Here is a 21,973-nt window from a genome sequence, read left to right as displayed (position 1 = left end):
TTAATTTTAATCACAGCTTTCAAATCTCATACTGTGCAAAGAATTACAAATTGGAATACATTAATAGAAGCCATGGTTTATGCTGCAAGCTAATTGGGAAGTGTGCATTTACATTTTCTGCATGAGTTTGCAATTACCATTAAAATAAAATTCAGTTATGTCCTTTTAAATTACTAAAATGTGAAGAACAGATTGAGCTGGTCTCATTTGTTGTACAAAATGACTTGAAAATGGCCTACATTTCAAAGAATTAAATGACTCACTGAAAAAGACGTTTTAGGAAATGATTTTCAGTTGTCTAGAGTTAAGGTGCTTCCAGGCATTCTGGTTTAAACAATCTCTCTGTTAAAATAACGTATTGTTTAATGTTTCCTATCTGCTTTAATATAGATTCATGGAAATAGCAAAGAAAGTTATCTCACACACTCTCAGCTATGCTTTCCTTCAGGAGAAAACTGGAGAAACGTCTTATCTCATCCTACACAAAACCTAACTCTAAGGTACTGCAGTGCTGAGAAACGTTCCAGAAAATTTCATTCTCCATGGAGAGGTTACTCACTTCATAAATAATGGGGGGTAAAAATACTCCCAAGCCACATGAAACCCAGTAGCTTTGGTGTTTCAGTGCAAACAACATTTTTCAGGGTTTTTTTGAATCATAATTTCAGTAGGACCAGGCTAAAAATTTTAAAAATACTCAATGATTTGGGAGCCTAAGTCTAATTTAAAAAGGAAAGAACGCCTGCCCTTGGAAGAGGATTCCTCTTGGCCATTGCTGGTGACTTGGACCCATTCCCTACTGTCTGGCTTCCCTATCGGCATGGTGCTGGCCAAGCACCCCAGGCCTAAGGCCTGCGCTTCGGAGATGCCCACTTTTGCATCTGCGCTATTCACTGTGAAATTTAGGTGCTGAATTTTTGTGATCTACATTGCCATGAGGCCAACTGCTTCATTTTCAGGTGTTCCAGTAACTACAGGAGGAGTCTAAAAAAGTTGGCCTGGGTCTTGCATCTTGCATGTATATACCTAAAAAGCAGATTTTTTTTTTTTTTTTTTTTTTTTAAGGGCAGTGATGCCAGAGCAAAATGATTTGGTTCAGTAAGACCTATTTTCAGGCTTTTAGGACCAAAGTCCCATTAACATCAGTGGAAACATCATAGGTTTCTAAGTAAGTGTTTAACTCACATCTGAATATGGAACTCAGATTCCTATGTTATGTGTTTGCAAGATAAAATGAAATGATACTGAAAGGAGCAGTATATTTTCAGGTGCTTATACTGCGTTCCAGTAGTCCTGAATTACTTTTAATGTAATATTTACACCATATTATGATGGCACTATCCATGATAGTACAGAAGTGCTTGTATTCCTTTTCCCATGTAAACCCCCTGCCACTTAACATTTTCATGTAGTCCAAGCAGTGCAAAACAGAGAGGAAAACCATGGTCTCACCACAGATTGTACAATGAAACACTTTATTCCTTTGTATAGAAAAAAGGTCAAAATGCATCGCTTTCAGGAAAACAAAAGATGTATATATTACAGATGATAACCTTTAGTGAAGTTGTAGGCTTCCTGCTTATTAAATAATTGATAGCACGTCAGAGGTTCAGAATAGCCATGTTTAACGTGCTGAGTTTAAATAAAATAGCTTGTGATAATGATAAAACATGATATGAAACACAAATAGTGATAGGGAGACCAAACATTCATTTTTTTTTAATTAAACAGATTAATATATCTAAAATAGCTCCGAGGCTCTCTAAAATCATTGGAAGAGGAAAATCGACCACCTTATCACTGCAAAATATCACTTCAAAATTGTATTTGCATCAGAAAGCTTGTTGAGGGTTTCTTCTCTTAAAATAATGCAGCTCTGTAGAGTGCTCATAACCACAGAACGATATCAGCAGCTTTAAAGGAAACGATGAGCTGATTCTTAACTGATGTAAATCACCAGAGCTCTGCTAGACTAAGTGGAAATCTAGTCACTGGACAATTTTAATTTTAAATAAGATGCAGACTGCAAATCAAACAAAATAGTTTCCATACGCTTTCTTTGAACTGCAATGCAAAGAGGAAAATTCACTTCGCACCCCTCCAGTTTCTGCAGGTGACAGTGAGATTACACAGATTTGGCAGGAGGAAATGCGAAAACGCACCTCATTTTCCTTTCTGCTGCACCCAGGTAAATCACTGGTAAAGTCAGAAAGGTTGCACAGCTGCAAAAAAATATCTGGAGAGGAGCAAGCAGTCAAACTCAGAGGTGCATCACCTCTGACTGATTTGTCTGCATCTTTTACGCCGCGTAGGAGAACCAGAGTAGGAGAGAAGCCCACGCTTCAGCCAAGAAAAAGACCATCGCCGCTGCTGAAGCAAGAGCGGCGTTCCACCAAGCACTTCCCGAGTCCTGCCAGGGTGAAAGAGAAGAAGTCAACACGGGTACGTGGCCGTGCTGTCAAGGCGAGCGCAAGGTCAGACGCAAAGGCCTTCTGCACCCGTTGGAGAGGCTTCGTGCCTGGAGCAGCCTGCCGCGAGACGACGTCCCCTCGCCGCAACGCCGCCGGAAAACCAGGCAGCCGCCGCAGCGCCCCGCGCCAAGCTGTGAAACGGCTCGCAGCGCCGATGTCTCACGGCTTCGTGCGTTTTAATCGGCTTAAGAGCGTTCCCCGGCCTCAGTGCCGCGGTGAAAGGTGCACGCAAGTTGCAGGCATCGGCGAGCACGTTTTTAAGTTGCCAGGCTGGGAGAGCTCTCAGCAGAGCAGAGATTCATCTTCTGACGCGGTGATATTCCTCCAGGAGAAAGAAAAAGCCATATTTTTGCATAATCACAGCTTTCAAGTAGTACCAAATTCACCGCTCTCTGGGAAATTATAAGACAGAAAGTCTTAGTAAGTGTGAAGTCCTCGGCACTCTGACAGGTTAATGCAGTGGAAAAATTGCCTTGCACAAAAGAAAGAATGAGGGCTATTTGGCATTATTTTTGCATCACGAAGCCTTTTGGTTCAGATTCTCATCGTGACTGCAAAGCGGAGCACCTCGATTTGAGGGGCTCCTGAGCAGTGTGGCTCAAACAAGGCTTTCTGCTGCTGCTCAGCCCTCTGCCAGCAGAAGTCATGGTCCGTCCTGGGAAATGCTGTGCCTTTCTCTCCCAACCTGTGAGCGGGCACGCACGGGGCGCAGGTTGTGGAGCAAGCCGTGCTCGGCCCTGCAGGTGTAGTCCCTGCGCGGTGGTAGCCACCGTGATTTAGTTTCTCATGTTGCCCGTGCTCTTTGCAGAGCTGGCTTTCAGAGGGCTGCTCTTGCTCCCTGAGAGGCAGCTGCCTCTTTCCTCCCAGAAACTACTTTAGAAGCTCTGCCTCTTCCTTCTATTTAATTACTATTAAATTGATTTTCTAAACATCCATTTTCTCCATCCGTTTTCCCTCTTTTCACTATGTTTAAGGATTAATTTCAACATACTAAGCCCTCAGCTCACATTTCTGCCTTTGCATCCACACACCCACTGCAGTCTCGGGGAACCTCGTATTTGAAGAGAAGCAGCAATACAACAGCTATACCCAGATGTATCCCATTCACTGTTCATGTACAGAATATACACAACTGTTTTTACAGCTTTAGCTTGCCTTATGGTTTCTGACTAAGCTCCAGCTCCTTGAGTCAGGTGAGTATGTGAAAAATTTCAGGTTGTATTAAATAACAAGGGTTTCTATTACATGGGGTTGTGAAGAAAACACTGCAGGTAGAGAAACTAGAGTACAAATGAAAAAGAACTGCCAGTTGTAAAAACAAAATCACCAAACCTCATAACTATTGACATAATCTCTATATTTTTATAATCTATGTGTTGTTGCTTGCCTGCTTGGAGTTCCCAATACAGATGAGAAGAACAGGAGAGAAGAAATGTATGTGGAAAAGCGCTGAAGGAAGGAAGAACAATCATCTGCCATGCGACCACAGAACCACACTGGTCACATCAAAATTATCGTCTTGATATCAAGGCATCAGCTCTGTGAGTGTGAAGGTGCTCAGGTATCTGATAGTCCTTCTCCTCTTCCAGCCTTCTCAGTAACTGTTCTTCTCCTCTAAATGTCTCCTCTAAAAATGGTCATTTTTTTTTTTTTTGTGGAAAACATTAAACCTCAGGCCTCATTAGCCTAACTCTTGCTCTCCCTCTGCTGAAAAGGAGGAACATCCAGGCCTAACTATTGATAAAAGAAGGAATTTTTAATGTTTGAAAAGGCAAAAAGGAAACGGTGAAAAAAAATGTTTTAAAATGAGACCTTTTTCTTTGTGCAATAGCAGAACAGTAGCAGTCTGTCTCCAAGCTCACAGGTGACACGCACAGTCTATTTATATCCGGGATGAAGGTTATAGCATGATGTGATTTTGTCCCTGCTGGCAGTCTGGGTATTGTTTAATTACCTTTTTCAAATTTATTGTGGCGTTTTGCAGATCCAGCCTTATTTCTGCCAGCATAAATGCTATGTCTTGGCTACTGAAGAGCTGACACAGAATTTTTGCAGAAAAACTGCATGTATGTATTACCACTTACACAGTGCAAGTATTTTGCTTTTGTTCGCTAGGATGTAAAATAAGGACTGGAATAGCAATTTTTTTTCATTTTCATGTCACTTGAATTTAGTGGCTGGTTTGTGCCTACCATAGATCTATTTCTACAGCAATATCTGTGTGTCTATAAAAAACATATTTTTAGCAACATTAGCAAGCAAGGTCAATAATTAGAGAGGTAGAAAAGTGTCTGAGCATGTGTCCAACCTTGCAATGGAGATTACAAGCAGAGAAGAGCTACGTAAGACCTCTGTATTTACCTAAGCTTCAGTAATGAGGAATGTGGGAAAAAGAAACCTCAGCCAGGGATGAAGAGGCGATTGAGCCAAAAAAAAAAAAAAAAAAAAAAAAGGAAAAAAAAAAAAAAAAAAGAAGAAAAGAAAAGAAAAGAAAAAAAGCTGCTAATTTTAGAGGACATCATTTAGATAACCAGGGCACCAGCGATCCAGACGCTGTGCGTGCTGTGCTAAACAGGCCTCCTTGCCCGGCCGGCCGTGGTTTGCTCCCTGGTGCGGGTACGTGAGGGCTCCCAAGCGAGGTAGCGGCATCCAGAGCGCAGCGCGTGCAGGCGTTCCCGCGAGGCTCGGTGCGGAGTCTCGCCTTGCCGAAGACAAGTCAGATCCGCGTTAAAATAACACCACCGCACCCACAGCAAACACGTCAATATGCCAGTCTGCAGTTTGCTGCTTTTTCTTTTTGCTGTCCTGAATGTAGCCATGTTTTATACATCACTACAAGAAACTCTGCCATTGACTTTTTTTTTTTTTTTTTTTTTTTTTTTTTTTAGGAAAGGAGAGTTTGGCCTGGTTTCCCAAGCCAAGCAGGCCACACTTCTCTCAAGATAATGGGTCCCCAGGGAGCCAAGGGAAATGAAGCTAAATCAAAAGACTAGCAAAATTTACTATTTTGTAAAGCTTTGAAAGCTTTCTCTAGGGACCTAATGAAACATATATTTATTTAATTTTTGATAGCTCTTTCAATGGTGCCATAAGTAATTTATTTTATTTAAAGGCTTTGCAAATACTGCTGGATGTCATAAAGGGCAGATGAACTTGCGTTTATTGAGGTTTAAGCAGAAGAAAAGAAAGAACTTGAACTCAGCGAGAGACTCTGTTTTATGTGCATTACATGTGGAGATACAGCTTCAGGCACTTTCTTTCATAACAGTGTGCAACATTTTAATGTAATAAATCCTAGTCGCACACAAAAATGTCACCCAGCTTTGTGCATCCGAAAGAAATATTCATTCATTCACTGCTGTCCCGCTTTCAGAACAACAGATGACCTGTTTGATTTGGTTGATTAAGATTAAATTCCATTTAGTTAAATGGAGTCTGATCCATTCAGTTAAACAGCGCTGAGTCTAATCAACTCAGCTGCAAACATAGTCAAAAAAAAAAAAAAAAAAAAAAAAAAAAAAAAAAAAAAAAAAAAGCACCTAACCCTTGCTGACTGAGAGGACCTTCTCCCCAGCCAAGCCAGATACAGGAAACCTCTCTTGAACTGTGCTGCTCAACAGCAGATTCACTGCCCACTAGCTAAATTGGTGGATGAACAGTCACAAAACTTGAACTTTATTCCGAAATTAGGTATCGACCTCTTGGAAGGACAACCATACTCCGTAGGGCCTCTGTTTCCCTGTAATAATGCTTACTAACTTTCGTAGAGGATCTGAAATCTTCAAGCGAGAAATATTATGCAGGTGCTATTTTATCGGTAAAAAAAGGAGGACTAATGACCCCATTTGCAGCTTTTGCCTTTAAAGAGTTCCCATAGGGCCAGTGTTAACCACGGAAACTGTTCTTTGGTATTTTGCTGTTGTATTTACCCTATGAATCTGTGGCAAGATGGGTTCCAGTTAAGGGCTTATAATTATAAACCTGAGCTGAGACTCATGCACCTAAATACTGGTGAAAATCCAGTCACTGCTGTAAATCTTATTACTTGTGCTCAATACATTGCCAAGTAAGCTTTTGCCTTTTGGTTGCTGCGGTGACATTTTTACAAGACGCTGCCGCCTGTGAGACCAGATGACAGTGTTAATGACCCATGTCCTTGTTCCCTGCTTCCCTTGCTTATGCCTTGTGTTTCTCCACACTCAATTAAGGAAGGGAATTGAGGTTAATATTTCCGTCCTTGAAATTAAATCTATCCTTGCCCCACAGTGCATCTGATGAAAACAATTTGGATATAGAGCCTTTCATCTCTAGGCCACTAGTTTATTTAGCATGGTTGGTAATGACTCATACCATTAATTTGTCTGCTAGGTGGCAAACACAAAGTGAATTGGCGACATTAGCCTAGATTATAGATGTTCATTTTGCAAAGCCATTGCCATAACTTAACACCCCTGCTGCTCTTTGAGAGGAGGAGCTGTGGTGACTACAAGACTTTTTGTTGCGATACCTCCTGCAGCCTGCTTGGAGACACAGCAAGGGCAGACACGATCTTTGCTGCTCTTGATGCAGTTAATTCTAGTATAATTAGAAAAACCTGGCTATTTTATCTCAAAACTTTAGCCTTGTTGTTAATAACAGGGTAAGTAACCATGCTATGCTCCCTTATCAGGTACACTGCATGTCAGTTATAGATGTAGCTCTCAAGTGATTTTAAGGTCCTGAATGTATCAACATCACAAACACAGCAGACCCAGGTCAGATAAGAATATGCATCATTTCTGTTCTTTTCCGGATTGGCAGATGCTGACAAATGGGGATTTTTGGGGGTTCTCACTGATGCTAACTTGAGGCATCTGAGGATAATCTCTCCCAGATCCAGCTATACTCCATGGGAAGGCTGACTCCCAAGAGAGAGAGATGCAGGTATGGCATCATCCACTTCAGAAGCCCAAATGGTGTTACCGCTTTCAATTATAATGGAGAAACACATCTCTCCCTTGCCTGTAACGTAAGCCTTGTGGGAAACAGCGCCTTTGCTAACAGCCCCTCCACCCCTTCAGTCACCTGCTCCAAGGCTGTGCTCTGAGCAAGTGGCCGATGTGGGAAGACAGGCCATAGAGAGAGTAGAAACAGCATTGTCCCTCTATAACCCTGATCCGTATTATGGAAAAGGCTGCACAACTTAAAGCTCATAGCAATGGGACTTTCATTCACTGTTATCTTTGATACACTTGGGTAGGCTTTCTGATCCTAACAAGCACACACAACTCCAGAAAATACAAAGAAAACTGTAATTTATTTTCCTTGTCTCTTCAAAGCAAAATAAAAAAAAGATCTTCAGAGTTGTGGCTTATTTTTAACTGTGTTGAAAATTTCTGAACTTTGCTGTGCCTCAAAGAAAGTGGAGCCAGCATTACTGCATTATCATCACCCACACAGCAACGATTAGGTCTGAGCAGATACCACTGGGAACATTAGCTCGAGTAAACACCAGACACTGGATCATAAAGGTTCAAGAGAGCTCAAAGTGCTTAGTGTTCATCATCTGATTCTTAAGGGATTTGTATTTCTGCCAACTTAATAAGTGAACAGCATAGCCTGTGATTCGCTTGCTGTACTGCACAGCTGTATTTTCATGCAATTAACCACAGCAACACTGATGTTGCATTTAATTTTTGACTTGCTTTTGGACACAGCTGCTTTTCTTCTCTTCCCTTCCCAGCGTAACGCAATCAGGCTAGGCAGCAGGGCAAACAGTGTGGCTGGTGACAGTGATCCTTGTGGATCTGTTCTGATGATCTTGCAAATATCTTCCCAATAGAAAATGCTGTTGTGGGGGAGGTTTGAATGCAGATGTGTAAGTGTCCTGCCCGGACACTTCTCATACTTCAGGTACATTTAGAGCTACTGCACATTTGTCCAATCCACTGCGGGAGGGACATTAAACCAGAATGTAATCACTCAAGATTTTTAAAACTTTTCTTTAGGACTTTTAAAAACATTCAGCTCCTTCAGAGTCATCCTGTAAGCAAAAAGGCTCTTGGGACCTGTCAAGACTGGCTCTCAGGATACTCTGGCTAACTTCTATGTTACACTGCCGGCACGGAGAGCTCTTCTGATTTGTTTAATGAGTGATATAAGATTCAGGTTTCTTAAATATTCATTTCTGTATTATTTTTTAACTGATTCTAATATAAACATGCTTTCTCTATTTGATACTTCAGTATTTTGTTTGATTTCAGAAAGGGACTTGAAACCAACCACTCAGGCAACTGTTGCTTAAAAACTGGCAGCTTTATCATCTGCCATTAAACACTAGACTCTGATGTTCTCCCTACTGATGGTATTCTGAAAATAAGTCACTTCACTTACAAAACTTGCTCCCCCCCTCCCCCCTAAAAAAAGCTTCATCCTTTTACGCATCTTTCACTATTTGTCACTGTAGGACTATATTCCAAAGAAATTAATTTCTTAACCTGCCATTCTGCTCCAAAAGCAGTTAGATAACAGGTTATGCTGGTGCATATATCTACCCCATCATCTTGCTTAGGTTGCTGACTTGGGGGCGAAGTCGCTGCTGCCGGTAGCTCTCAAGGAGCCCGCTGGCTCCTTCCACCTGCAAAACAGCCTCTCTTGTTCTACCTGCTCAAAGCTGGCAAAGGCTGAGGGCTTGCCCAGATGTTGCAGGAAACATGGTCTTAAAACAATAAGATTAAAGCAGTTGACACTGGAAACTCAGTTTGGCCTGTAGTACTCTTTTTGGCATACCATGATAGACGAAGTAAAGAATAAGCCAGCTATAGTCCAATCCCAGCTATGTTTGTAAGACTTCTGACCTTTTTCCTTCTAGATCTGTGAAGGCAGAGCACTCAGGAAAGCAATCACAAAACAAATGTAAAGCCTCCACTGTGCTACTTCTCATCTCACCATGTTGCTCCTTTGGTAGCACACTCAGAGCAGGTTCTGCCTGCTACCAGGGCATTTCTCTGATTTCCAGAGGTGGGATACAGGGGGCATATCCCATGACCTTGGCCTTTTTTTTTGCTGTTGTTTTTTTAAAATAACCTCCTCCCCTCCCTACTTCCTGAGCCATCTCTTGGAGCACAGCGCTTTTGATGAGGGTGAAAACCTCGAGCTTTTGATACAGCTTCAAGCTGGGAGCTTGAACATTCCCAGCATTCAAGGCTACCTCGGAGTGGTGGCTAAGGACTTATCTCTAATGAAAACACCACCACAGTCCTTTCCAGCAGGCCTTTTAACATTCGGTTAACGCACTACGCTCTTACTTAAAGCACGGCTACGCTAACCAAAAGGGCTCCTTGTGCTCCCTCCGTCTTCGGTCCTATCTGCTCACTTTCCTGACAGAAATAATCTGTGACTGGCAGCCCTGCAGTGCCTAGCAGACCTCCGGCAGCAAGCTAAATTAGCTTCACCTCCCGCTTCACGGACAACCCTCAGCCACGTCCTCTCCCCGTCGCTAACGATGATGTAAGAAACTTTTATTAAGAGTCTGATTTGCACACGCCGGGTTTAACTTTTTGGAGACAGCTGTTCGAGGAGTCCTCTGGCAACTGGCAAAGGAGGACCCTGCTCTTGGGAGGGAAGCTGAGTAGTCTTAAATGTGCACTGTATTGACATCAGTTCTGCTGGGTCAAAGGCTTATCGGAAACAGCTCTCTTCCCTTCCTTCAGCAGCATGTTGTCTGCCTCCCTTTTACACCCTGGGCTCTGCCAGGACTGCAGCGACGGCTCTGCAGCTCTGCTCAAAGGCGGCCCAATGTGTAAAATACTTTTTCACTCCACATGAAAAAGGGGAGGAACAGGTCCAGGTAGAGGTGCTCTGGGCTCCAACATACGTCACGTCATGATCTTCAATCCTCCTAAACACTAATTTTAGGAGGATTTTTTCTAATATTCTGCTGCAAACTAAGATTGTGTCCTATCCTGTGTACTTACCCCAAGGATAATACGAATACGAGCCGCTCCTTGATCCTCTCCCTACATACCGGAGGACAGCAGCCTCCACACAGCTGCTACGCTCTTCCCTTCAGCACTAGTGGGGGGAAGGAAAAGAGTGGCTGGGGAGAGGGAAGGTCCTTTAATTTACCCATTTGCACACTTGCGTTAGTGAACTGGGATTTATGCAGAGCACAGCAGCAGCTAAAGGCCTTGTAAAAGGCTACCCACCACCGATTCCTATTTTGGCCTTTCCAGGGCTTTGCTTGACAACATGGCTTATGTTTTTAACGTCTCAGTGCCACAATCTGCTCCTCTCCTTCCACCTACAAGAGGCAACAACTCCCCAGTGTAAGAGTAGCTGGGCTGCTTTTAACTATCACCGCTAACCGAGTTAGACAGGGGGCACAACTAAACACATGTAATTATGGGAACACACTCCAAAGACGAAATTAGGCTTATTTCAAGTTTTTAGCTACTCAGCATAAAGCACATAGCTGTGACTAATAATAATAAAAAAATTCATTAATGCTTGTTTAGCTTAAACCCTTAGCTTTAGCTTTGTTTTTGAAGATTTTTATGACAATATTTTATTATAAATTGAAAATAGTTGTTCTAAGTTACATTTTACTTTTTCATTAAATACCTCTCCAAGACCAGAGTGAAGCCACAGGTTCAAAGTCAAAGCATTTGGAGCAGGTCTGTGAAAGCACAGTGGGAAATCTAAATGGTCTCTGTAAGAAGTTGAAAAAGGTTAACCACTCATGGGAAATAATCAATGCACTCTTGCAAATGCACATCCTTGTTTACCTTTCTTTCTGGAACTTCATCCTCACAGTATTTAGCTACTACTTCATCTAGTGACATATGTAGAGTAAATAAAGCTAACTTCAGAAAGCCAACTTGCCTCAGCTCAGCAGATTTTGGAAATAAATTTTTGTGAACTCTGATTTTATATAGGTATTTGTCTATACCTATACAAATAAATATATTACATTGTGGGCATATATACACATATGCTTACTTTCATAAGATTCTCCTCTTCAATCAGTTCAGTATGGGGTAACTTCTGCTCTGAAGAGTCACGTGTGCTGCACCTTTCTCTGCCCCTATTCTTTTAAATTTGCCTGCAAGTTTGAGCAGGGCATCTGAAGTGCTGGAGCTGGTCAAAGGAGCTCAGAACCTATTTGAAGTAAATCTTGTGTTCTTCAAAGGCAGGGAGATAATTAACAGGTTGTAACTGCCAGCAGAATGCCAATGGAAACACTCAAACAGTGGAATATATAAGGAATAAAACAGAGAAGTTACAGAGAATGGAATTTGTCCACACTGAACAATGAAAGAAGATAACTTATTTCTTTAACAGACCATCAATACTAAATATGTGGCATTCTTAAAATATCTTGATATCCAATTATGACCAGGCCTATTCACCCAGTGCTCTACTTAGGCACACAGGAAGGGAAGAGCTAAGAAGAGAAGAATTTTCTTTCAGTGGTGGGAACAACTGCATGACGATGAGCCCCCACCCAACGTGGGATTCCATCACCAAGCCAGGATGCCGTGGCTGCCATGCTGCAGCATTACATGCTTGTTGAAGTCTCTCAGCTTTTATTAATTAGATTCCTGATGAACGAAATAAAATCTTGTAGCAGAAAGCCACACCGCTCATTCCTGAATCATATGAAATCATTCCCCATTTTATGTACAAGTTTTGAATTACAATCTTCAACTTCTCATCAGAAAAAAACAGAGCCTAAAAAAAGTCATTTTGGTAGAACTGCACAGTATACAAAAGCATACTTTCAATTACACATTATCTTACACAGCACATACTTTAACAAAAGGCAGAGCCTGTTACCTTTTTAAGAAGGCAGTGCCCAGACAAAACTAGATGTTTCACCTCCATGATCAGAGCAATGGCTTTAACTGGACATAAGAGGAAATGAAAAATTTCCTGAATACTCCGAAACAGTTTAACAGAAAAATAAAAGTACATCTGTAAACAACTTTAAAACAAGAGCCTTATCAAAATGTTAAAAGTCACTAGAAAGATAAGCTGCTAAATTCTGCTTAACACAAATTATTATATTCTACCTTTATAGCTTATTATGATATACAAATTTCCCCACACAGAACACCTTACTGAGATATCAAGGCAAATAATTTAATTTTTGGTGGAATTAGGAAAGGGATAATTTGATTTGATAGCAAAAGGTCAAAGACCAAATTCCCTTTGTACATCATAAGAAGAGCAAATACAACCTAACTATTGAACGGGGCTGAGTTCAACAGTGTATGGCAGTACTTATTTTACAATCTGAGACCCTTTTTAATGTAAACTTTGAAAAGTCGTAAATGGCTGTTAGAAATGACTTTTGTATTATGTACCATTAAGTTAGTGTTGCATTCACTTCTATTATTTAAACTCACCGTTAAGTGACTTTTCACACACAATACTGATTAAGCATATCTGTTTTATGAGAAGGTAAACCATAAAAACTATCCTGGGAAATGAATTTGTGTATGTAATTATCAACCATCCATCAGAAGTCAAGCATTAGTATTTACCCTGCTTTACTTCAAGCTTATACATATGCTAAGCAAGCTGCTGAACACTGACTGTGTCCATTTTGGTAGAGGGACAGATGTATTCAAACAGCAATGCTTTGGATAACTTGTGCTATTCCTAATACTAGAGTTATTTTCTCTGCCAATTACATTTTGCTATAAATATGTGTGCCCTTAAGTTGATCCCAATATCAGTTTCAGCCAACTAATCAAATTATCTGCTAAGGTTTTGGGAATGATAACCCTTCCTTTATTTAAATAAAATGAGGGAAGGGTTTTTCACCTCCAAAATTTTGCCAACCATAGATTTATTTTCCAGACAGAAGGACACTGTTCAGTAAACTGTCCTTCATCTTTGCTGTTCACAAATAAGCACAATATTACTTATGTTTATTATCAGGTAGGCAGGAAGGGGAAGAGAAAATACTGTGAGATTTTTGCCATTAATATTTTACCAAGTCCTGCTCATGGGCTCCTATGAACAATCATTCATTTTACATAAGCATAAATCAAAATTTTGATTATCCCTATTTTGAGGACTCAGTCGCTAAATTTCAATTTTCTATTTTCTTTTTGCAGAAGAGTGTTATTAAAACTCAACCCACAAATGAGTATGCCAAGAGCTTGTGCAAGGAATAATTTCTCATTATAAGTGCTTCATTTTTGTACCAGCTAAAAGTTAATTCATAATCCAAATAATCAACCTGCAATGTAAACAAGTAGTTATTTTCTCCCATTTTATAATGGTAAATAACAATACCAATCGTTACATATTCTGCTTCAGTTCATTAAATGCAATTCTTCAGCCACAAAGGCAGCAGGCATTCTGTGATGGGCTTGCTTTGAACTATGTTCAAATGAGTGGAATAACTGATATTCCTGACAGAGATCTAAGCCATTTCCCTCATTCTCTTAATAGCTTCCGCTATTTGCGTACTCAAGTCTGTTTCATAATTCGCTATTTAAAATAACTGCATCTCCCCACACCCTTCTCTCTCTATCCAAAACAAACTTATTTACATTTATTTTAAGTATTTTTCAGCAAATAAGGTGTAAGAAAAATCCAATAAATGATATTAACGCAATGAGTTTATAAAAACTTGCCTTTCTCAACTTCCTTCCAAAGATGCTAAAAGGACAAAAGCTGTAAAGGTTTAAAGCATGCTTTCACACATTTTTGATTCTCTCTCTCATTTACCAAGAGACTAACTTTGCCCAGTGAATCACCTCCATAACTTTTGCCCAGTAACCAGATGAAACTACATACTATTCCCCCCAAGAAAGTAAAGAAAATACAGCCTTTTACTTCAAATATTTTATGAATGCAAGATTACAAGAAACATTAGTCAAAATGCAGGGCTATCAAGCACTGAACCAAGGATGCTGGCATCAGTTTGACTACCATTTTGCATTTGGGAAAAAAATACACTACATCTACAGGTAAAAGGCTTCACTAATGCATCACGAATTACTCTGGTCAGCCAACCATCTTTGCAGCTTGGTGCATGTTTAAATCCTGAAAATAACTGCTATTGTACATCTGTTTGAGATGAGACACTAGAACAAAACCATTCTTAAACAGGAATTTTTTTTGTTTTGCTCTTATCGAGGTAACACCAAAAACTAAATACAAGATCTTACAATTTAGCAGCCATTTTAACACTTGTTAGGCTAGCCTTCACACAAGGAGCATGCATACAGCCATGGTTTACTGTACTTGCTGTAAGTTGAGGGCTGTTGATTCAAGTCACTGTCACTGTTTTCTCACCCTATTTGATTAACCTGTTGAACTGAATGTCCACCATAGGAAAAGGAAAATTAAATGATGTTTTAAGTGTAGCAGACAAATACAGACCACACCAAGAAGCTAACACTCATGAGTTTCATAATAAGGGAGAATAAAAAAAGTCAGTCTTTTCTGTGCATATTTTTCATTCAAAAGGTCCCAGGGAATCATGATGTGCCTGGCCGTTTCTGTTGTTGATTTCTGATGACCTCTAACTGTTTTTTGCATTGCTGATAGTAAGTTGAGAGACTTTTGTTTTCATCTAACAGCTTTTTATGTTCTTGTACCAGACGGGATGTATTTTGCTGGTCTTTTTCATCCTGGTCCAGTTCTGCTATTAGTTCTTGTCTAGAGTTTTTTTTGAAAAAAAAAAAAAGAAAGAAAAAGAAAAAAAAGTCAATTTCACATGCTTAAATCATTATTTGATTATTGGTCTGAATTCATAGCTGGTAATATTTTGTGCAAAGAATTTGTTCACAAAAAAATTCCTTATTCTTTGCTGTAACCTGAAAAAAAGTGCTCTTTCAAAGAAAATCCACATAAAAGCTTTAAAATAACTGCAAAACAGTCTCAATCTCTAAAATCATCCTTTTTATAATAGCTTGCAAATGCAATTCTGCAGGTTACATTAGAGCACCTGAGTATGTTTATGAATTTCTGTGTGGATCCTTAACTCTATTTTTGCTTAACCATATGTATATTTAAAACCTTAAAGCTCCAACTTAAAAGGCAGAACTACAATAACTCTGTTAAGTTCAGCTCCAAGTAGAAAAGTGTTTCACTGAAAAATTCTTAAAATTCAGCAGAAAGCAGTATCAGGCAGATTATTTTTACAACTGTACTTTCAGCTGATTTATGCAATTAGTGATCAGTATTATTTTAGCAGTTGTTTTTAGGGAAACAAATTGTCTACTTTTGTATCTTTGAACTTCAATGAAGTGATGATGTTAGAGTTTTGTTTTTTCATAAATTGCTCTTTTCCAGCATATTAAGTATTTACAGACAGACAATTTAAAGAACACTTTCATACTTGCAGTGCTCTCAAAAATTCTGTTATGATTTCATCATGTAAACGTTCAAAACGGCAGTAAAATGATTCTGTACTGTATGTACTCTCACAGCCTAAGCTTTTAAGTTCTGCTACAGTAGAAGCTGTTTGACTCCTGGAAAGAGCATGGCAGGGATTTTGGTAACTTTTCACTGAAATACTGTTTTGTATTCAGAACCATACTTTTCAAAGCAGTCAAAAGCAGAATGAGGCAGATTATTTCTAAAACGGTCATTTCAGTTAATTTATGTAATAAGTGTTCAGTACATTTTCAGTAACTATTTTAGAGGAACAAACACACTGATAAACTCACTAAAAAATATCCTACAAAACTGCTATAGCAGATAGAATGCAGTTTGTTTTACTATTTGTTTATGAGGTGACAAGAAGGCCAACAATGTTTTAGCAATCAAATAGTAGAGGAGAAAATTAATCATGTTAATTAACTGTTGCCATATAGTTTGTGTTACAGTTAAGGATAGTTACAGCTATCTCAAACAGCATTAAACACCCTAGTTACTATTTCAGATAATAATACTTTTTCTTTAATACATAAGGGCAACTCAACTACATTCTGATTAACAAAAACAACTTGGAAGAAATGTGCACTCAGATTTTCTAGAAAGAAAGAAAAAGGAGAAGCATGACATTAGAGAAGTAACAGTTCTGAAAAATAAACTTGTTTTTCCTTAACTTACTGATCCTTAGGAACAACAGAAATAATAAAAAAAAAATTACGAATTTCAAGCTAGCTTCAATATCTCCTAATGAAGTCTAGGAATTCTAATATTTGGGGAAAAAAAAGTGTTCTCAGAATGCTAAACTGAAAGTCAACAGATGAGGCTGATTGTGAAGTAACTTTTTTTTTAAAACTATTTTGTCTGCTCTTCCTATTGTACAAGCTTTTCAGACACACCTATTTTTCTCACTAGCTATTCCACAAACACCAAGATGAACTCCTCATTAAGTCTCTTGCCTGCAGTGCCTCAGACCACTGGCGAGCAACAAGCTGGTTCCTTTGTCTAGCATGCGAGTACATATTGTATCTCAGATCCACTTCCTGACATCGGGAAGCAAAAATGAAGGGAAGCAGAACTCAACAGATTGTACTGCAAACTTAATTTCTGATTTGGCAATAGCTTTGGCACCTATCCAACAATACATGCAAGCACTTGCTTAACAAATACATGTTTACAGTCCTACTAAGATTAAACAGATGATTTCTAGTGCACAGGGGTAAGAAAGTATGTAAGAGCTTTTAAATATTAAAGTCTAAACCTGTGGTAGAAAAAACAGTACACACATTGATATTACTGTTTTGCATCCAGTCGACAAAAGCCAGATATAAAGATCAACTGCCGAATGAGTAACATTGAGATATTGAGAAAGAGTGTTCTCAGATAAATAATTTAGTGTAAAGTAAACATACAGAAGAACAGAAAAGGTTCAAAACATTTCACTTACTTTCTCTGCAAAAGCAATGCAATTTCTGTCTGAACTTTCATATACTCTTGTGCCATTTTACAGTGCTGTTCAAACACAGCCATAGATTCTTTGGAGTTTGGGCATGGTGCTAAAGGCTGAAAATAAATCAGACATTTTAAAAACTAATCAACTGATATTCCAATATAAAGCGTGTTAGAATGTGTCTGTAATATATTTGTATCAACTTTTAGAAATTAGTAAGCATTTAAAAATAAGTGTTAAACCATGCCCTGGAAAACTTTACAGCACTGATGTCAAAGTTGATTCAAACACCAAACCTGCTGTTATGAATCTAAATCTCTGTTACAAGGAAAAATAAAGTGAATACAAAAGTTTGACCTAATAACACCCAAGCAAACAATGTCTTATTTTGATAGTCAAACTCGGATTTAATTTGGTTTTATAGATCGTATTTCTCATGGCTTGCTTTAATAGCTTGATCAAATCTGAGTCAACCAATCTCAAATTACATAATATATGTATTTTTTAGTTTTGGTCAAAAATTAGACAGGATATAAACACAGGTAAACATGTGACACTATGTTGCAGCTCACAACTCATGCATTAAAATGAAATGCAAAAAAGTATTTAATGAAGCTTATATTTATTACCTGTAACTGATGATCTAATGTAAGATACGCCATTGGGATGGAGTTATCTGACCCATTGGTCTCTGTAACAATACCAAGAAAATTTTAATATAGCTTCAAAATGAGTTAATTTGATTTTTAAAGGATACAAAAAATAATGAAACATTTCACAAATATATACAGTCTGAATGTGAAAAGGCGAATGGAAATATCAGTGTTCCAATCCCAAGGCAGATGACTTCATTTGTTTTTCTGATAATGTTATATGAGAACTTCAAATGATCTATCACACCAAGAGGAAATAAAGATTAATGTTATCATTCTAAATTTCTAGAAGCCATGTAAAAGCACACAGATTTAAGAACAAATATTATTTCTGTACAGTTTGCAATCTTGTTCTCTCTTTATGAAAACAAAAAAAAATTGCCATTCCATTCTTGTTTATGAAGGATCAGCCAGACAGCCCGTGCATCTAATGATTTTAAAATTAGAAGCTATGCAAACCAGCTCTGCTAAAATAGAATAAGCACAAACCCCAGCACAGTTTTGAAACCTACTCCCTGTGAGGACTGTAAATATCTTCCTCACAACATGCATCTTCTCTGCTCTGTATCAGAGATACTTTGTGGGCTGCAAGGAACCCAGTAACCAATCCATCTCCTGGGCCTGGCTGCTCTCTTCTTACACTGCGGTTCCATTGGGTTTCTCTAGTACTTTCGTTCCAGATTTAACATGTATCTGAATTCTTATAGATCTTATCTTTTGGTAACCCACAATCTAGGGAGCACAAGGTTACTCTTAAGCTCTAGGAAACACAGGAGTAAAGATACATTGAGAAACTACTGATTTCATAGCTGCATTACTTCTACCAGAGGATCATATGGAAGAGGGTAGGCGGGGAAAAAAAAGGGGCTGCTTACCCATACCCCAAAAGCACCTGCCACACAGTAGTCGTGGTAGACAAACTAAGGTGTTTCCCTCAAAGACTATGCTATCTCCAAGAGCAGCTTCAAAAGGAAACAGAAATAAGAGGGTGGGAATGGAGAAACAGTGGTTAAGTGTATGTTTGTAAGGAAATTGGAAGGTGGTAGAAAAAAACCCCTAAAACCAGAGACTTAATCACCACAATGTCTTAAATTAGAATAATATAAAAGTCCCTACATTAGACAATTGCCATATACGGCATACTGCCACAGAAAAGGAATTACTGCAATGTTTCAAATACATCAAGACATGCAAATATTTTGAGTTACATTCTTGTGTGTTTCAGGTGTGTATCACAGAACTGTAACTTTTTCTGTGATTGTCCATATTTGACCTTGTCTTTCTTTTATCATTTGGCTTCATTAATTATTAGTGTCCTCCCTGTTACAAAATTATTTCTCTGTTCAGAAATGAAAAACAATCCTTTGTTAATGGACTGCATAAACTTAATTTGAAAAAAATATACGCATGGCATGTTCTGCATTTATCTGGGTATAGGTGAGGCCTTTTTTTGCAGAAGAAATTTGCCATAGTGATGGACCTTTTACTCTAGTTCTGTGTTGCATTTAAGGACAAAAGTTTGGGACACGCTGCCTTTGCAGTGGCACAGTATCAGCAGCTCTCAGTTCCCAAAGAACTGTTGATTCAACTCATGGGTAAGAGCTTGCCTCTGCATGAGGTAGCAATTCTTGTGAGTGCACGTTGCCTAAAGGAACTCAGAACCTAAGCTGCACAAATAACGACCCAGGGTGGGCTGTGGCAGAATACAGGGGGTTTGGGAATTATGTGTTACAAGGCAGAGTGTGTGATAACAAAAAGTGATAATGGACAGAAAGAAGGAAGTGTGGAAGCAAAATATGAGAGGATTTTCCCCTCTTCCCACTGAAACAGGGGAAAAAAAGAAAAGCACGTATCTTACATACTGGATCACCTTATATTTGCTTAAATATATGCTGGGACAAAATTAGTTGATGAGGGAGATATCATTTTGCAGTTGGTTTACAGGAAAAGAATGACAGTCTCATCAGCCCAAAGATTAAATAGATCACCAGCAAAAGATTTCAGAATTTAAGGCACTGCAAAGTATCAATTAGAGACTAACATACACATTTTCATAGCAAAGTGTAATTCTTATTTATATTCTAAAAAAGGAATTTGTAGGGATCCATTGCTTTAATGCAGTCCAGTATCAATCCTTTTCATAATAATGTGCATTACAACTTAATTGAATTCAACTATTAAATTACATTCACTCTTAAGTATATTTCGTAAGTGATGCAAATATAAAAGTATTTGTATTTACAACAATTTTGTAAACACACTATTTACATTCATTCATTTAAAAACAATGATTTGTGTGCACATGTGTATTTTGCATAAGCAAAATTACAACACACACAAAAACAGAATTAATGTATTCTAGCTCATACTCACCTAATTAGCACTTCATTCCAGAAGTCAGAGCAATGAAAGCTTTATCTGTGCACTCACAATACAAACGCACCAGACTAAAATGCTGCAAGATGTCTATTCCCCTCTCTCCCAACAACACACTGTAGCCAAAAACCGGTGCTCAAAGATCTGCACTAAATAGTAGCATCACTGTATATGAACAATAATTTGTTATAGGCAAAATATTGAAACGTTTACGTAATTTAATATAACCTACATTAAAAATTCTTATATTCAGTGTGCAAAACAAAACAATAATTTTATAATTTAATTTAAGCAGTATTAAAACAGACCAGCACTTTCACTGCTTACTTTTATTAATGTCTGCATACACAATAAAATGAAAGAAATAGTTCTTACTTTTTACAGACTAAAAGTGAACTAACAGTAAAAGTGAAATAACAAAGTATTACCTGCATCATCAGGTGTCCATGGGTTACGAGTTGGTTTTTCAGAGGTTGGTCCCGAGGTAGTGATCATTCTCACACTAGGACTAGATGACCTACTGCTGTTTCTACTCTCCTGAAACAATATAAGATGACAAACTAAAATGACAATGAAAGTCAACAGAAGATTGTTCCAAGTGTTCATTTTACGTAACAGCACTAAAGTGATAAACTAAAACAAAGAAACCTGGACCTACGCTCCCTGCAATGTGGTGGGCGAGGGGTGAAGAGAGGAGTAAAAGATCTAAGAGTCTTTTACCATGAAAGCATTTCAAATAGCTTGATTAACTTTACATGTATTACAGGGATAATTTTACCCTCATTTCTACTCAATTTTTACCACATAAAAAGAAAGAAATATAATTTTTCTATTTGGCGTAAGGAAAAGCAATGTTGAACCATGACATTACATCTAATAATTTTCACAACTGTTCAGGAAAGAGTTCTGTAAATAAGGAAGCAATAAAGTTCATTTGCAATACCAATCAATAAATGGTACTGCATTCAACTGAAGGCAGTGCAGTTTTGTAATTCTGTACTAGACTGCTATGTATTAAATCTACAAGTTTTGTTATGATTCCCGTGTTGACTTGCAGGTTGTATGAGTCATCTTCAGAAAACATGAGAAAGTTTTTAACCAAAAAGGAACAATGAATTAAAGAAAGGAAATTAGAAAATGAGGAAAAATTCCCCCTTAAATTGGAAACTAAAACAAAATTCTGTAGGAACTTTTTTAACATCCAACCTAATACAAGACTTTGTTATTCTACCTGGTTTCCTTTTCAAAATCCTTATTCACAACATTCTTATATTCTATATATCCTCTCACTGATATAAAATTAAGACTTTGACTATAGATCTTGCCCCTCAAATCTTGCAAGAAAAAACTAGTCAAGAGAAAAGATGCTGTTAAAACACAATTATTTTGAGTACAGTGTGTTTACCAAAAAAAAAATCTATTATTATTATTTTTTAAGTGAAGTACTCAAATGTACATTACCTGGAAACAGGCTTTCTTTATGGGTCTAATTTCCAAATAACTTAACTTTGATTTTTAGAAGTAAAGACTTCAATCAGTCAAGTAACAATCCAAACAGCTACAAGACTCTACACACCAAAACATCCATTATTTCAATGACATTAGAACACATTTCTCTTGTAATTGCTTCAGTTTAAGAGCTTGGA

At 38.4% G+C, this 21,973-nt stretch overlaps 1 protein-coding gene across 6 annotated transcripts in view; it reads right to left on the bottom strand.

Moving 5' to 3' along the window:
• Positions 1 to 12,017: 12,017 nt before the first annotated feature.
• Positions 12,018 to 21,973, bottom strand: part of MAP3K7 (mitogen-activated protein kinase kinase kinase 7) — a 50,264-nt gene continuing 40,308 nt past the window's right edge. For 4 of the 6 annotated variants that reach the window (XM_062572733.1, XM_062572734.1, XM_062572735.1 and 1 more), the window contains 4 exons: positions 20,756 to 20,864; positions 17,928 to 17,989; positions 17,296 to 17,411; positions 12,018 to 15,131 (listed from right to left, as the gene is read on the bottom strand). In XM_062572733.1, the coding sequence (XP_062428717.1) occupies positions 14,951 to 15,131; positions 17,296 to 17,411; positions 17,928 to 17,989; positions 20,756 to 20,864 (468 nt within the window). In that variant the 3' untranslated portion in view covers positions 12,018 to 14,950. Of the gene's footprint in view, positions 15,132 to 17,295; positions 17,412 to 17,927; positions 17,990 to 18,826; positions 18,914 to 20,365; positions 20,493 to 20,755; positions 20,865 to 21,973 lie in introns of those variants that run through there. The other 2 variants (XM_062572742.1, XM_062572738.1) reach the window with 2 other exon arrangements.

Source organism: Rhea pennata, chromosome 3 (genome assembly GCF_028389875.1).
Source record: "Rhea pennata isolate bPtePen1 chromosome 3, bPtePen1.pri, whole genome shotgun sequence".
NCBI classification, from domain to species: Eukaryota; Metazoa; Chordata; class Aves; order Rheiformes; family Rheidae; genus Rhea; species Rhea pennata.
The sequence above is the reverse complement of the archived record's forward strand: the minus strand, read 5'-3'. Positions and strand labels throughout refer to the sequence as shown.